We start from the raw sequence: 17,318 nt of genomic DNA, 5'->3' as shown, positions 1-17,318 counted from the left end.
TTGGCACATGCTGGCTGTTCTAATCAGACTGCAAATTAGATTATCATCTTGTGTTTTTAATTGCGTGTTGCCATATTGTAGACCAGAGGCTGTTTGTAGACGCTGATTTTTTTTTATATCACCTTTATTTAACCAGACAGGCCAGTTGAGAACAAGTTCTCATTTACAACAGCGACCTGGCCAAGATAAAGCGAAGCAGTGCGACACAAACAACACAGGGTGTTTGACATACAGTAACCATGTTTTCACATGTAAACAGCACAGTTACAATTTCTTCAGGATGAAATCAGTTTTGTGATATCAGTTATTCCTGAGCAACACCTGGCCTTTTGACTTCATGAATAAAGCACATCAGTTTTTGCCTTTCTTCTGTCTCTCCTGGTACCTCTTTAATGCTGTCTCTCTCTTTCTGTCTGTCTTTCTGTGTGTCTGCATCCCTTCAGCCTGCGACATGAACGTGCACAATCAGTGTGTGATGAACGTGCCCAGCATGTGTGGGACGGACCACACCGAGAGGAGGGGACGCCTCTACCTGAAGTGTGAGGTCACAGAGGACAAGCTGCAGGTCACAGGTAGGCCTCCAGACCAGACCATCTCTCAGACAAATCTATTTCTCACTGTTTGTCCCAAATGGCAACTTATTCCTTGTATAGTGCACTACGTTTGACCAAAGCCCACAGGGATCTGATCAAAATCAGTGCACTATGAAGGGAGTAGGGTGTCATTTCAGGCGCATCCGTTTCCTCCTTCCCCAGTGGGGTTATGGTGTGTAATGGCTGACAGAGCTTCCTCTTACCTTTTCACAATCAGTCCTAACCATCAGTCACCAACCACTTTAGCTGTCAGTTGCCTGTTACAGCCCCATATTGATTGATAAGAAAGAAACCACGTCTGGCCACAAATCCATTCGCAGCATGGATCGCTCCCACCGGGCAGTCGTCACCACTGATTCCTGGCAATCTGTGTGTGTGTGTTCGTTCTTGTGGGTGTGTGCGCCCATGTGCATGTGTGCTCCCTCTAACCTGAGCGTACATCGATTTCTGTCTACACAATTGTCAATCGCATCAATAGGCCCAGGCTTTGAAGACCATTCCATTTGTAAAAACACCCGTTCACAGTTCAATAGATGAAGTGAACTGGTCATACCAAATATCCCCGCTGTCTGTTTTTGAGTGACAGCAGCCCAGAGACAGCATGTGGTGAGGCAACCATCACTTAATAAAAGCCTCCAGTCTGCAGCCTACAGAGACACGGGTCAATTCTCTTTTGTATACAGATCAATACTGTGTGTGCGCTTTCCTCATAGCACCCTATTCCCTATATAGTACTTTTAAAGCTGTGCCCCTTTTTTGGGCACTGCCCATATACAGTCACGACAAACCCTGTCCATTTTTTAAACTTTATGAACATACCTGGGGCAGGGACGTCGCTAGGCCTAAAGCCCCCCTAAAATATTCATTAGCCCCCCTAAATAAATAAATATATCGGTCAATATATTTTCTCTGTGATTTCTTTTCGTCAACCATTCCATCGCATCTTAAACCTCTTACCGGGCGGGCACTAGGACCTGGGGGAGGCTGCTGCTGCAGAGGCTGCTGCATGCACTAGTGACTGTTACACTTCGAACACACCGACTGTGTCCTTGCGTTTTGATACACCAGAAGTACATTCATTTCCAATGGAACGCTGCGTTTGCCTTGCAGCATTGCGTTGCAGTGCGTTCTGTGTCCAACGTATGCATGAAATTGTATGCGTAGACTTGACAGAAAGTAGCAAAATGTGAATGTTGAATTTCTTTTGCACACATATCCAGTAAAAAAATGTGGGATAACATAATAAAAACAGTTTGACTGTAGAATTTCTTTACATTTTTTTATTCATTTATTTGCCAAGTATATTATTTATTCGATGACACCCACAAATTAATTGTGAGAGCCTATAATATAATGTCCCTCCAAAATGCAGTTTGAGTGAAATGCAATAATAAATAGTCAAGATAGCAGAGTCGGCTCTTTCAACGATGAGACCAACGTTGAGGAAGGTGGTCTTGATCGCGCTGTTGGGCCGGGACCAGCCCCGCCAAAAGCGCAGGTCTGTGTGGGTCCAGAGATGGTTAAAGTCCCGAAAGCAGGCAGGGGAGTTCCACCTTCTCATTCAAGAGCTTCGACTGTTTGGAGAGGAATTCCGTTACTTTCTTCTGGACCGAAGCCAGTTCGATCACCTGCTCCAGATGGTTGGAGCCAGGATCGCCCGGATTGATACCAACTACCGGGAGTCCATCAGCCCAGTTGAACACCTGGCGATTTGTCTCCGGTAAGCTAAATTCTAGTGCATTTTTAAAGCTTTTGATAACATAATTGATTGATATTTGATACATTGTTTTTAATGTGCAACCTAGCTAGCTAAAGGTTCCAAAAGTGTCCTTCTGCATAGGATAACCCTTTTTGGTTCCAGGTATAACCCTTTGGGGAAAAGGTTATACATGGAACCCAATGGGGTTCTACCTGGAACCAAAAAGGGTTCTCCTATGGGGACAGCCGGAGAACCCTTTTAAGTAGATAGAAAGAATGGTACTAAGAGTAGAGTTGGCCTGGGCTACAGTTTATTGATATAGTCATAGACTGAATTGTAGTGTTTCAAGGCATTGTTAATGATGGTTGAGTATTACAATATAATTAGTAGAGCTTAATAAACAGTAATGAGGTAGCTATATGAGTAGATAGAATATGTTGGTGGAATTCAAGTTACACACAATATTGATAATTATTTTGAATTATATTTCAGATTCTTGGCGACAGGGGACTCCTACAGGACTATCGGATTCAGCTTCCGAGTTGGACGGTCCACGGTGGCAGGCATTGTCCCCTCTGTGGCACAAGCCATTTGGGACTGTCTGGTTGGTGAATACATGCCTGTTCCCAAGGAGGAAGACTGGAGGGCCATCACTGCTGAGTTCCTGGAGAGGTGGAATTTCCCCAACTGTCTTGGCTTCATTGACGGGAAACATGTAGTAATCCAGGCTCCACCGTGCTCGGGTTCGCAATTCTACAACTACAAGGGTACATATTCAGTTATACTCTTGGCTATTGTAGATGCCATCTACTGTTTCCGTGTTGTCGATGTTGGTGCTTACAGCAAGGGAAGTGACGGCGGAACCCTCCGGGACTCTGCCTTCGGCCAGGCACTTCAGGATGGCACATTGGAGATTCCACCACCTGCATCACTCCCTGGTGCTGAAGACGTGTTCCCCACACCTTCGTCGGCAACGAGGCCTTCACTTTGAGGCCCAACCTCATGAGACCCTACGCTGGACGCCAGCTGCCATTGCCAAAGCCTGTAAGGATCTTTAACAAACGACTGTCCAGGGCAAGGTTAGTTGTTGAATGCGCCTTTGGGATTCTGGCAGCCCGGTGGAGAATGTATCGGAGAGTACTTGGTCTCAGCCCCTCAAATGTCGATGCCTGCGTGAAGGCCACGTGTTCTCCACAACTACCTGCGGAGGTCATTCCAGGAGCCGCTCCGGATGGAGACGGGCACGCCAAATGGTCACCTACCTGATGTCACCAGGGCAGGTGCCAACAACGCCCCCAGACTGGCACTCCAGGTGAGAGAAGCTGACCACCTACTTCTCATCGCCAGCAGGTGAAGTCCCATGGCAGTATGCCATGGAGTGAAACGGCTCTTTTAAGAGCCCCATAACACAAAGGTTATTTTAAGAACCATCCACCGTTGTCCATAAAATTGAATTTTTTTCCCAGATTACTTTGTGTCATTGTCTCTCTTAATTTGGAAGTTATATTTAAGTGAAATTTGGGAGTGAAGACCACACCTTAACCCCTTCCTTCTCCCATTAACGTCAGTATTATACACACCTGGCATGGTACATCAGGTGAGCAGGAGCACTAATTAAGGTTATACGACATACAGTTAGTATGATAACAAAGGGAAAGGGTAACCTAGGGTCCATACAAATAGTACAGTTTACCACCATGATCACTGGCCTGACAAAATACAGGTGGAAAAAGAACCAATTAGGAAGAGAATGTGTTTTTACTTTCATCTTCTTAGATCTGCAAAGGCGTAGGGAAGAAATAAGCACATTAAGTCTAAATGAGATATTAATAAACAACTGAAACAACTGACTATGAAAACATCATTTAAGTATTCAAGTACAGGAAAGAACATGACAGGTATGTGTGTTGTAAAAATGAAACTATTTGAAAGAGCCTCTAATCTGTAAGAGAACAACAAGAGCATGTGTTTTTGGCACAACTTCAGACAGATACAGGGACTACTCATAAAGCCTAGACGTAGTAGGGGAGCTGCAGACAGATACAGGGACTACTCATAAAGCCTAGACGTAGTAGGGGAACTGCAGACAGATACAGGGACTACTCATAAAGCCTAGACGTAGTAGGGGAACTTCAGACAGATACAGGGACTACTCATAAAGCCTAGACGTAGTAGGGGAACTGCAGACAGATACAGGGACTACTCATAAAGCCTAGACGTAGTAGGGGAGCTGCAGACAGATACAGGGACTACTCATAAAGCCTAGACGTAGTAGGGGAACTGCAGACAGAACAGGGACTACTCATAAAGCCTAGACGTAGTAGGGGAACTTCAGACAGATACAGGGACTACTCATAAAGCCTAGACGTAGTAGGGGAACTGCAGACAGATACAGGGACTACTCATAAAGCCTAGACGTAGTAGGGGAGCTGCAGACAGATACAGGGACTACTCATAAAGCCTAGACGTAGTAGGGGAACTGCAGACAGATACAGGGACTCTACTCATAAAGCCTAGACGTAGTAGGGGAACTGCAGACAGATACAGGGACTACTCATAAAGCCTAGACGTAGTAGGGGAACTGCAGACAGAACAGGGACTACTCATAAAGCCTAGACGTAGTAGGGGAACTGCAGACAGATACAGGGACTACTCATAAAGCCTAGACGTAGTAGGGGAACTTCAGACATGGCCATAAAGAGCGAGGGCAGGGCACTGGAGATCTGAGGTACAGAGAGGAGTGGAGGAGTGGAGGAGAGGTGTGTGTGTCTCTCTGTCTCTGAAAAAAAATAAAAAATAATATGTAGCCATAACACAGCTAAACAAACAAATGGCCCCTGGATGTCATGGACCAGTCGATGGAACATAACTTCACAAAAGGTTTCAACACCTTGGTTTTCAAGTGGTTTTTAAATGAAAGAAATATATTCACCTTTAGAGCATCTGTGAATTCTCCGGTGTGTGTGTGTGTGTCAATTCAGAAATCTATGTAACACTAATAATGAATGCTATCCTAAGACTTTAGAAACAAATGACTTTATGAATTGACTGAATTGAAACGGAACTGACGTGTGCGAAAAGAAAGGTACAAGGAGGGAGGTCAAAACAACAACCAGACAACTCCTCTCCTCTTCCTGTCCTTCCTGTGAGCTGGTCGGCTACATGGACTCCATCTCTGGAAGGGAAGAGAAAAACAACACATACAAGCTTAACATAATAGAACACTATAAAAGGTGAGATTTTTGTTAACTAAATAGTGCTTGTATAGAATAGTTAGTGGCATAAATATTGGAACAGTGTGGTAAAGTTGGTAATACTTGCTGTTTACTCATGGAATTTGTATATCAGAGATAAAGATGAATATGACAGGCAAATATTTAGACAGCAAACTGTTGTTTTAGGATGTTTTCTAAGCCAGAAACAACAGCTATACATTTGCCTCATTAATACTTTGATCTGAAATACCAATTAGCCTACATGAGTATACTGTAAAAATGACCTACTTTACTTCACTGTCGCAACACTTGACACTACCTGTGATGTGGAGAAGGAAAAAAATGTACCATTGAACTCAGCTTCGAAAAGCAGCTGATACATTTTAAACTTCACTGCTGCTTTTCTTTGCTGAGGCAGCCTCTTCAGTGTTGGCACCAGGCTCATGGCAAAGAGGGTCTCTTCATCCTCCTTCCTGTGAGCATCAGGTTGGGCTGCATCCCTCTCGACGGCTTGGAGGAGCCTCTGCTGAAATTAGTTGAGTGGATCTGGGGGCTGGTACCTCCGATGACGCTTGGTGTGACGTTGTTCCTCTTCGTTTCTCTCTCTGTTTCTCTCATTTGTCTCCATGGCCACATCCTGTTCAACGAGGTCCTCAGTGGTCACTTCCGTGAGGTTCATAATAATCTCAGGTGGTCCTAGATCCAGAGGTGCTTCCTCCATTTCATCATCTTCCATGGCTGCACCGGTGGTAGTCATACTTGTGGATGATGTAGACGTTGTAGAGGGTCTCACTGCACCGATGATGGTCGCACTAGTAGATGACATAGTGTCTCGCTGCACCGGTGGTCTCACTTGTAGATGACGTTGAGGGTCTTGATGCACCGGTGGCGACAACACTTGTGGATGACGTAGTAGAGGGTCTGGTTGTAATATTGCCACTCGTTGCCCTAGGCACAATAAATGGACCCAGAAAAGAAAGAATGTGGCAGAAGCGCCAAGGCTGCTGGCCTGAAGCTGCTGACACAGACCTCTTCTCTTTCTCTGCCCTTCTCTCTCTCTCTGATACCTGTCCCTGAGTCCTCTCCACTTCCTCCTACATTCTTCTATATGAACATAATAAGCCAAAACATTACCTAGCATAACTATATCTATCAAGGACATGTCACCTACTGTACACACAGACACACACACGGTTATCTGACCAAATTATCAGGGGTACAGTAGTATCTACCATTTCTATCACTATTTATGACAGTCACACTCTTTCAAACATGATTATTTGAGAAAGTTATCAGGGTTAGTAACTAGCATAATTTCTATGACTATTTCACACACACACACACCTCTCATTGACTAGGTTAGCAAGCTAGGTTAGCGAGCTAGCTACGGTTAGCTAGCCACATCTAGCACAAGCTCACTACTGAACTGACCTGGCAATCCTACTATCGTGGACACAAGCAGCATTCTTTTCTGTTTATGTCCCTGTAGCTGTCAGCAGTTGTGTCAAAAAGACACGGTTTTTGAGGATACTGCAAAAATGATTCTCTCCTCCATTCGGCGATGTAATTTACAAAATAGCCTCCAACACTCTACTCAGCAAATTGGATGCAGTCTATCACAGTGCCATCCGTTTTGTCACCAAAGCCCCATATACTACCCACCACTGCGACCTGTATGCTCTCGTTGGCTGGCCCTCGCTTCATATTCGTCGCCATACCCACTGGCTCCAGGTCATCTATAAGTCTTTGCTAGGTGAAGCCCCGCCTTATCTCAGCTCACTGGTCACCATAGCAACACCCACCCGTAGCACGCGCTCCAGCAGGCATATTTCACTGGTCACCCCCAAAGCCAATTCCTGCTTTTGCTGCATTTCATTCCTGTTCTCTGCTGCCAATGACTGGAACGAATTGTAAAAATCACTGAAGCTGGAGACCCATATCTCCCTCACTAACTTTAAGCACCAGCTGTCAGAGCAGCTCACAGATCACTGCACCTGTACATAGCCCATCTGTAAATAGCCCATCCAACTACCTCATCCCCATACTTAATTGTTTTGCTCCTTTGCACCCCAGTATCTCTACATGCACATTCATCTTCTGCACATCTATCACTCGTGTTTAATTGCTAAATTGTAATTATTTCCCCACTATTGCCTATTTATTGCCTTACCTCCCTTATCTTACCTTATTTGCACACACTGTATATAGACCTTTTTTCTCTCTCTATTATGTTATTGACTATGTTTGTTTATGTGTAACTCTGTGTTGTTTGTGTCGCACTGCTTCGCTTTATCTTGACCAGGTCACAGTTGTAAATGAGAACTTGTTCTCAACTAGCCTACCTGGTTAAGTAAAGGTGAAATATATATATATATTAAATGTGTCCAACCGCATGCGACCATCTGCAAAAGATACCTGCATCAGTATAGTTGCCTAGCTGTGCAAAATGTTATGCAGCAGTGATGCGAAAACGCAGTCGGTGTGTTCGAAGCATTAGATGGCTGACAAAAATACTAGGACGAATCATGCAAAAAATTTACATTTGACAGCAATATGACAAACGATTATGCATATTTTTTTTTAATCATAAAGTTCATTCACGAAAATCGCGGTTTAGCAAGCTAGCTGACTAGCTAACATTAGCCAGCTAGATGGCTAGCTTTATGCGTGTTGTGACATGAGTATGAAATTGTAATTCTGGTTGTTTGTTTTAGGGACTCCTGAAACAACCTGCAAACCAGGCTGTCGTCTTGTGAAACAGTGGATGTAAAGAATCTAGCTAGCTAAAGCATTTACTGCAAATTAAATGTACAATTTTGTATGCTTGCCTTGCTGATATTTGCCATGCAATGCAGATAGATGAATAAGGTAGCTAGCTAGGTTCTTGCTTATTGTGCAGTGGAGGATAAAAATACCTGTATGCCTATGGATGTTTAGAAGGCTACCTAGCCGATCTGTGTATGGACCCAAACGTTTGGTATACATATTAATTCAGAACCTAACTATGAACCTCAGCTATGATAGACAGTTGTGTCAACTTCAAAAGAGTGTGAATGACATTAATGAAGCCTATGGATTGAATTGAATATAATATAACTTTGTGCCAAGGATGCAAGTCATTTTTACATGTAGTTATTACCATACATGATATCCCCACATTCTAGCCTGTACATTTAATATATTCACTGATCATGTACTCTACCTTGGCAAATAAAGGTGCAGTTTAGGTATGAATGTCTTTGAGATAATTTTTCAGTCATATCCAATACCAGGAGTATCAAATTACAGTCTTCGAATGATGCTGTGTCTGCATGTATGTATTACAATTACACATTTCAACAGTGTTTACCAATCTTTGTCCTGGGACACCAATGGTTACACTGTAACTAATAGACTAGAAACAGGATTTAACTAGTTAAAGGCTAATTTGTAATTCATATATACAGAAATAGAATTTATAAAACAGTACAGTACACTTCCTATGCATCATGTAAATACTGTAAAACCGGTTCATCTCATTATCTAATGCCCTTCATCTGCATTGATTGGTTTCATGCATGTTAACATTAGAAGCCTACTCCCTAAGTTTGTCTTACTCACTGCTTTAGCACACTCTGCCAACCCGGATGTCTTAGCCGTGTCTGAATCCTGGCTTTGGAAAACCACCAAAAACCCTGAAATCTCCATCGCTAACTATAACATTTTCCGCCAAGATAGAACTGTCAAAGGGGGCGGTGTTGCAATCTACTGCAAAGATAGCCTGCAGAGTTCTGTATTACTATCCAAGTCTGTACCCAAACAATTCGAGCTTCTACTTCAAAATAATGCACCTTTCTAGAAACGAGTCTCTCACTGTTGCCGCTTGCTATAGACCTCCCTTTGCCCCCAGCTGTGCCCTCGATACCATATGTGAATTGATTGCCCCCCCATCTATCTTCTGAGCTCGTGCTACTAGGTGACCTAAACTGGGACATGCTTAACACCCCGGCCATCCTACTATCTAAGCTTGATGCCCTCAATCTCACACAAATTATCAATGAACCTACCAGGTACAACCCCAAATCCGTAAACACGGTCACCCTCATAGATGTCATCCTAACTAACTCGCCCTCCAAATACACCTCTGCTGTTTTCAATCAAGATCTCAGCGACCACTGCCTCATTGCCTGCATCCGTAATGGGTCTGCGACCAAACGACCACCCCTCATCACTGTCAAACGCTCCCTAAAACACTTCTGCGAGCAGGCCTTTCTAATCGACCTGGCCGGGGTATCCTGGAATGACATTGACCTCATCTCGTCAGTAGATGATGCCTGGCTATTCTTTAAAAGTGGCTTCCTCACCATCTTAAATAAGCATGCCCCACTCAAAAAAAATTTAGAACTAGGAATAGATATAGTCCTTGGTTCACTCCAGACCTGTCTGCCCTTGACCAGCACAAAAACATCCTGTGGCGTTCTGCATTAGCATCGAATAGCCCCCGTGATATGCAACTTTTCAGGGAAGTTAGGAACAAATATACACAGGCAGTTAGAAAAGCTAAGGCAGCTTTTTCAAACAGAAATTTGCATCCTGTAGTACTAACTCAAAAAAGTTCTGGGACACTGTAAAGTCTATGGAGAATAAGAGCACCTCCTCCCAGCTGCCCACTGCTCTGAGGCTAGGAAACACTGTTACCGCCGATAAATCCACTATAATTGAGAATTTCAATAAGCATTTCTCTACGGCTGGCCATGCTTTCCACTTGGCTACCCCTACCCCGGTCAACTGCCCGGCACCCTCCACAGCAACCCGCCAAAGCCCCCACCATTTCTCCTTCACCCAAATCCAGATAGCTGATGTTCTGAAAGCGCTGCAAAATCTGGACCCATACAAATCAGCCGGGCTAGACAATCTGGACCCTCTCTTTCTAAAATTATCTGCCGAAATTGTTGCAGCCCCTATTACTGTTCAACCTCTCTTTCGTATCTTCTGAGATTCCCAAAGATTGGAAAGCTGCCGCGGTCATCCCCCTCTTCAAAGGGAGTGACACTCTAGACCCAAACTGCTACAGACCTATATCTATCCTACCCTGTCTTTCTAAGGTCTTCAAAAGCCAAGTTAACAAACAGATTACAGACTATTTTGAATCCCACCGTACCTTCTCCGCTATGCAATCTGGTTTCAGAGCTGGTCTTGGGTGCACCTCAGTCACGCTCAAGGTCCTAAACGACATCATAACCGCCATCGATAACCGCCATCGATAAGAGACATTACTGTGCAGCCGTATTCATCGACCTGGCCAAGGCTTTCGACTCTGTCAATCACCACATTCTTATTGGCAGACTCGACAGCCTTGGTTTCTCAAATGATTGCCTCGCCTGGTTTACCAACTACTTCTCAGATAGAGTTCAGTGTGTCAAATCGGAGGGCCTGTTGTCCGGACCCCTGGCAGTCTCTATGGGTGTGCCACAGGGTTCAATTCTCGGGCCTACTCTCTTCTCTGTATACATCAATGATGTTGCTCTTGCTGCTGGTGATTCTCTGATCCATCTCTACGCAGACGACACCATTCTGTATACTTCTGGCCCCTCTTTGGACACTGTGTTAACTAACCTCCACACAAGCTTCAGTGCCATAGAACTCTCCTTCCGTGGCCTCCAACTGCTCTTAAACGCAAGTAAAACTAAATGCATGCTATTCAATCGATCACTGCCCGCACCTGCTCGCCCGTCCAGCATCACGACTCTGGACGGCTCTGACTTAGAATACGTGGACAACTACAAATACCTGGGTGTCTGGTTAGACTGTAAACTCTCCTTCCAGACTCATATTAAGCATCTCCAATCCAAAATTAAATCTAGAATCGGTTTCCTATATCGCAACAAAGCATCCTTCACTCATGCTGCCAAACACACCCTCGTAAAACTGACCATCCTACCGATCCTCGACTTCAGTGATGTCATCTATAAAATAGCCTCCAACACTCCTCAACAAACTGGATGCAGTCTATCACAGTGCCATCCGTTTTGTCACCAAAGCCCCATACACTACCCACCATTGCGACCTGTACGCTCTCGTTGGTTGGCCCTCGCTTCATACTCGTCGCCAAACCCACTGGCTACAGGTTATCTACAAGTCTCTGCTAGGTAAAGCCCCGCCTTATCTCAGCTCACTGGTCACCATAGCAGCACCCACTCGTAGCACACGCTCCAGCAGGAATATCTCACTGGTCACCCCCATAGCCAATTCCTCCTTTGGCCGCCTTTCCTTCCAGTTCTCTGCTGCCAATGACTGGAACGAACTGCAAAAATCTCTGAAGCTGGAGACTCATATCTCCCTCACTAGCTTTAAGCACCAGCTGTCAGAGCAGCTCACAGATCACTGCACCTGTGCATAGCCCATCTGTAAACAGCCCATCTATCTACCTACCTCATCCCCATACTGTATTTTGAGATATCAGCTGATGTAAGAAGGGCTATATAAATACATTTGATTTGATTATTTATTTATCTTGCTCCTTTGCACCCCAGTATCTCTACTTGCACATTCATCTTCTGCACATCTACCATTCCAGTGTTTAATTGCTATATTGTAATTACTTCGCCACCATGGTCTATTTATTGCCTTAACTTACCTCATTTGCACTCACTGTATATATAATTTGATTTCTTTTGTTCTACTGTATTATTGACGGTATGTTTTGTTTATTCCATGTGTAAATCTGTGTTGTTGTATGTGTCGAATTGCTACGCCAGGTTGCAGTTGCAAATGAGAACTAGCCTACCTGGTTAAATAAAGGTAAAACAAGAAATAAATAAAATTGATGTGATAAACACAGTGTAGTATTTAAAAAAAATGTTACCTTTATTTAACTAGGCAAGTCTGTTAAGAACAAATTCTTATTTTCAATGACGGCCTAGGAACAGTGGGTTAACTGCCTTGTTCAGGGGCAGAACAACAGATTTTTACCTTGTCAGCTCAGGGGATTCGATCTTGCAACCTTTCGGTTACTAGTCCAACGCTCTAACCACTAGGCTACCTGCTGCCCCAGTAAAGAATGTGAAACGCTTTATTGAAAGGAGTTCATTATCCAAGTGTTATAAATACATGCATTATACGTTTTCTAATTGAAATATTATAAATACAAGTTCAATCTGTACTTCAATGCACATCTGTTGTGCATTATAAAGAAAGAGGAGGTGGCGAGAGAGGTGTAAAAGACAGAAAGGGAAGTAGGTAAGAACATAGGAGCAGGGAAGGCAGCATATGATTAATGTATCACAGTGCTACCCAAATATTCTCTCAGTTCATCACAATTACATAATAGTATCTAGTCGGCCCAACAGTGATCTTAAAAGCGGGTGAGGTGGCGATGATGGGACTGGGGGTTGGCATCCTCTCTCACATAGGAACATATCTGCCGACGAAAGACCGAGCATGTTTAAGCCTTGTTTTTATTTTTTATTCTAACATCGTTAGTCATCATAATCATCAGGAGGTGAAATGCAAAACTGACCTTCCATCATTAACTCTGGGACTACTGCATCTCTGTATTTCAATGTAAAGCATCTCTTTAATTGTACTTCCTGTTAACCTGACCAAGTGACCTCTCACCTCTGATCATGCTGTGCCCTCTGTAGCCAGTTCAGATGTTTGAGGGATTCACCGACACAGCTGATATAACCTAGGGGATTTAGGGAGAAGAGGAGAGAGGGATGAAGTGAAGGAGAGAGACTGTTATTGAGAAAATAAGTTCAACAGTTATCTGTGTGTGTGTGTGGTCTCACCTGGTGTCCACATCACACTAAGTGGCTGCAGAGTCCTTTATGCTGAAAAACATGAACGGACACACGAGGACAAACAATATAGCGTAGTTATAGAAATAATGAAGTATCTTACTATTCCCCATGGTTGGCCCTCTTGCCTATTCTTTGAAGGTGGAAGGAGCCACATTTATACACCTGAGCCTGCTTACTGCACAACACAATCCATCAATCAGATTGATACATGAGTGTGTAGTTGTGGGTTAACGGTGTCTAAGTGTTCTACATTCTTTTGAATATGGGTGATTTAAAATGGCCAGTTTTTTTTGTACAGACATCACACCCTTACCTAAACAGCACCCTCACATGAGAAGTAGAAATCAAAGGGAGAGAAACTGGGAATTGAATAACTGCAGTTGACATAGCTAAGTAAATGAAAGAATACTCTTATTGCAATGTGAATGTTTTTGAAAGAAAAAGAGCATTTGGTTGTGCGTAGTGTCAGTGGCGGTTCTAGACCATTTCAACTGGGGGGGGCCAAGCTGGGGCCAGTTGTACTGTTAGAGGGGCCAGTTACATTAGACGTTATTGTTGTCATATCGTTTTCTTCACTGCATTGCAGGCAAAAGACCATGTTCCGCGTTGCCACTGTCTAATAACGGATGTAAAAAAATAACGATTACAAAAATGAGTTATGTAAAAATTATTTCATACTCCACATTTAGGGGGGCCACAAGGGGGTCCAAAATTGTTGTCACGGGGGCACTGGCCCCCCTGCCCCAGAACCGCTAGGGCAGAGTGTAGTCTATGGTGTTGCCAGGGAACAGCACCCTCTTCGAAGAAGTAGGACGTGAAGATCTCCCGCACACTGATTGCCTCTCTTGCTGCGTTGTTGGACCCCACCCTTGAAACATCCTGCAGAGCAGCAGACTCCTCCTCTGGCACACGGCATCGAGCTGCAGATCCCCTCCTGGTCCTCGTGTCTATCCTCATGAAGTTATGCAGGTTATGCAGGTAGCCTTCACACACCTGAATTCCTCCAGGAGGCAGTCCCAGATGGCCCTGGTCACCCAACTTTGCAGTTTCCTACTATGTTAACTGGAGGCAATTGTTTTGAAGGAATCTCCAGTTACAAGGTATGAATATGGAGACAAAGTAATTATTAGACTTTTACATCACCAGGTAATTGTGGATTACTGAAGTATAATATCCCTGATAACAAATCATGATAACATTGGATTTCTAGATGCATGGACACACACATGTACATGTGACAATAACAGGATCATATCAAGGATAGCATCACAAATGAATACATAAATACCTGCTTGATGAGTTGATCATTTGAATCAGCTGTGCAGTGCTAAGGCAAAAACAAAAATGTGCATCCCTTTGAGTCACCAGGTCTGAGAACCACTGCTCTTCATTGGGACCGCTTCATATGTAGACTGGCTTTCATAGCTCACTTTATCTAAGGACAGAAAACTTCACAAGAAACAGACTTCATTATAGTCAAATTACACTGCACTGAATATTATACTACTATTATCTCCGTCCTCACTTCTAGGGACAGGAACTGCACAAAAGTACCTGCCCTATCCAGAATAGCCTACTCGCTCACTTTGACAGTTGGGGCTGCTGTCCTTTCACCCTCCTCCATGGCTGTTAGCTAGCTACCTACAAATGCATTTGGAGTTTAGTTTTTTACAGTGATAAATATATCAAGATAGCTGGCTAACATGAAGTTAGGTAGCTGGTGATATTTAATTCACTTAGCTAGCTATCTATACAGTATGTGAAGTTGGCTAGATAGTTAGTTAGCCAACTAGCTAGCTCATTTAGCAGCACATTTGAGTTAGCCTGCACTGTAGCTAGTTAGCTAATAATACATTTTTTTTCTTCACATTTTCGAAACGTATTTACTTACTTGAATAGGTTCTCCCAGCCATGTGGACAATTGGAAACAGGGCAGCAAAGTGTGTTTGTCACCAGAGCGTTTTAGAGGATATTACTATTGAACTATGTACCCATTTAATAACCGTAACCTTCATACAAACTTGCTATGCTGAATAATTGACACACAATCGAACGTGCTTCTATATGCTGCCAGCACGCCCACAAGCAAGTCACAATTGGCGGCCTAAGCGGCACACGGCAATTTACCATTATCTAGTGTACATGCACCGTTAGGCCTACTTGTAACGTTATATACTTCGGTGGTTTGAGACTGCTAGCTAACAGTAAACAGACAGGAGGGAGTATGCCAGACCCCCCCTAAAGAGGCTTAGCCCCCCTATCCATGAATCTCTAGTGACGTCCCTGCCCAGGGGTATATCTGTGTGGGCTTAGTCAGAAACAGGGATCTCTCTTTTACATGTATTTAGTGAGTCACGACTCATTTCTCATGTCTTTCTGTGTGTGTGTTTGTTTTTCTGTGTGTGTGTGTGGTTCTGTATCGGATGATTTCAGTCAGGCATAGAATGGACAGCACCAAAGGTGGTCCAATCAGGCAATATGCTTAGTGCCACTGCATAAAGTGGTACCGCATTTTACTTCAAGGCCAAAATATTGATTCTACTGAATAACATTGAGCAGTGGTTAAAAACTGTATTTTTAGTGTTTCTTTGATATTTCGTTTAGTTTATTAATTCGACCATTTTAAAAAACAAGCACACATAAAACTTAAAAGCCATACATACACATTAATAAAATCATCAAGGATAACACACAGTAAAGTCTGGGACTTATTTCCATTGTGGTCCTCTTGATATGGGATGTTGTAGGACACAGTTCCCTCTTTATGCTAATTGTAGCTAATGCAGCGGAGGTTACATAATAATCACATACATGTATTTAGTAGTGGAGTCCTACAGTGTCATTTCAGTGTTGGTTCAGATTCAGTACAATGACTACAATTTCATTTCCTGCTTGTGTAATTACATACAATACATGTGGAATTCCCTCCCCTAATATTAATATGGATGCCCCCACACCACACACAGAGCTGTAGGAAATTGGAAACAGGTACACACAGTCAGTCCATTAACTGGTTAAGCTTGGGTCCCTAAATCAAATCGCATTCCCTCAACACACACTTATCACATTATCCGCCCACGAGATGGAAGCAACCCCGGAAATATTCCATCAAATAGGGCAGTGGTCTTTAGCTTAGTTCACTCCAAAGGGTAAAACACACACTGTTAACATTAAGTTTGCTTTTCCATTGAACTGATAATGCCAAGTCATCTACTTGTCATATAGCACTTTACACTATTGAGAGTTCACTCTAGAACCATATTAACCCTATTATGTGTTTTGTTAGATATGAAATTTTCAGTTCAGCTTAGTGCAGATAAACTCGTTTCCCTCCGATATGTGAGGACACTTCATGGCCCAATCATACGCCCGGCTGGCTGCCAAGCGCCCAGACCAGACGTGTGTGTGTGTGTGTGTGTGTGTGTGTGTGTGTGTGTGTGTGTGTGGGGATAATTCTAGGGTGGCTTCCCTCCATCAGCGTAATTGCTAGTGTGAAATGAAGTGTGATTCAAATGTAGGGGAGGAGGAAGGAATCGGGAAAAGGAAGGGAAGTGGACCTAACTTTCATAATCCAATACAGTTACAGAGAGAAAATAGCACTAGGAAGTGGAGATGGGAGGACCCATATACTGTACTGTAAAGCCCTATTCTAATGTTGGAATGCATTGTTCTTTCCTCCACCCCTTCATGCAATCATGAATCTAATCTATTTTGGATAGGTGAGAGTAAGGGTTCCACTGTATAGCATAACACCATCCCAGTGAAATCAGTGATAGCAAAGGGACCAAAGTATTGTCACCGGGCCTACAAAACGTTAAGGAGATACCACTGGGCAGTGCAGCCCTAGAACATTTAGTACTCTGTGTGGACACCCATCATATAACACTGTCAGAAGAAGAAGAGAGCAAAGAGTGCCAAGCCATGTTGCTAACAAATACAGACCCACGTCTATTCCAATTGACTACTTGTGTCTCAATGTATCCCCTATCCCTTGGCTGGCGGTAGCCTTCCCAAGCAGCCTTCAACTAAG

General features: G+C 43.6%; 1 protein-coding gene across 1 annotated transcript in view; it reads left to right on the top strand.

Moving 5' to 3' along the window:
* kpca (kinase C alpha type) overlaps positions 1-8,736 on the top strand; it is a 143,361-nt gene extending 134,625 nt beyond the window's left edge. The window contains 2 exon segments of the mRNA NM_001141522.1: positions 444-572; positions 8,222-8,736. Of these exon segments, the coding sequence (NP_001134994.1) occupies positions 444-572; positions 8,222-8,277 (185 nt within the window). The 3' untranslated portion in view covers positions 8,278-8,736.
* Positions 8,737-17,318: the final 8,582 nt, after the last annotated feature.

The sequence above is a fragment of the Salmo salar genome, chromosome 02 (assembly GCF_965601325.2).
Source record: "Salmo salar chromosome 02, fSalSal1, whole genome shotgun sequence".
Lineage (NCBI taxonomy): Eukaryota > Metazoa > Chordata > Actinopteri > Salmoniformes > Salmonidae > Salmo > Salmo salar.
The sequence above is the reverse complement of the archived record's forward strand: the minus strand, read 5'-3'. Positions and strand labels throughout refer to the sequence as shown.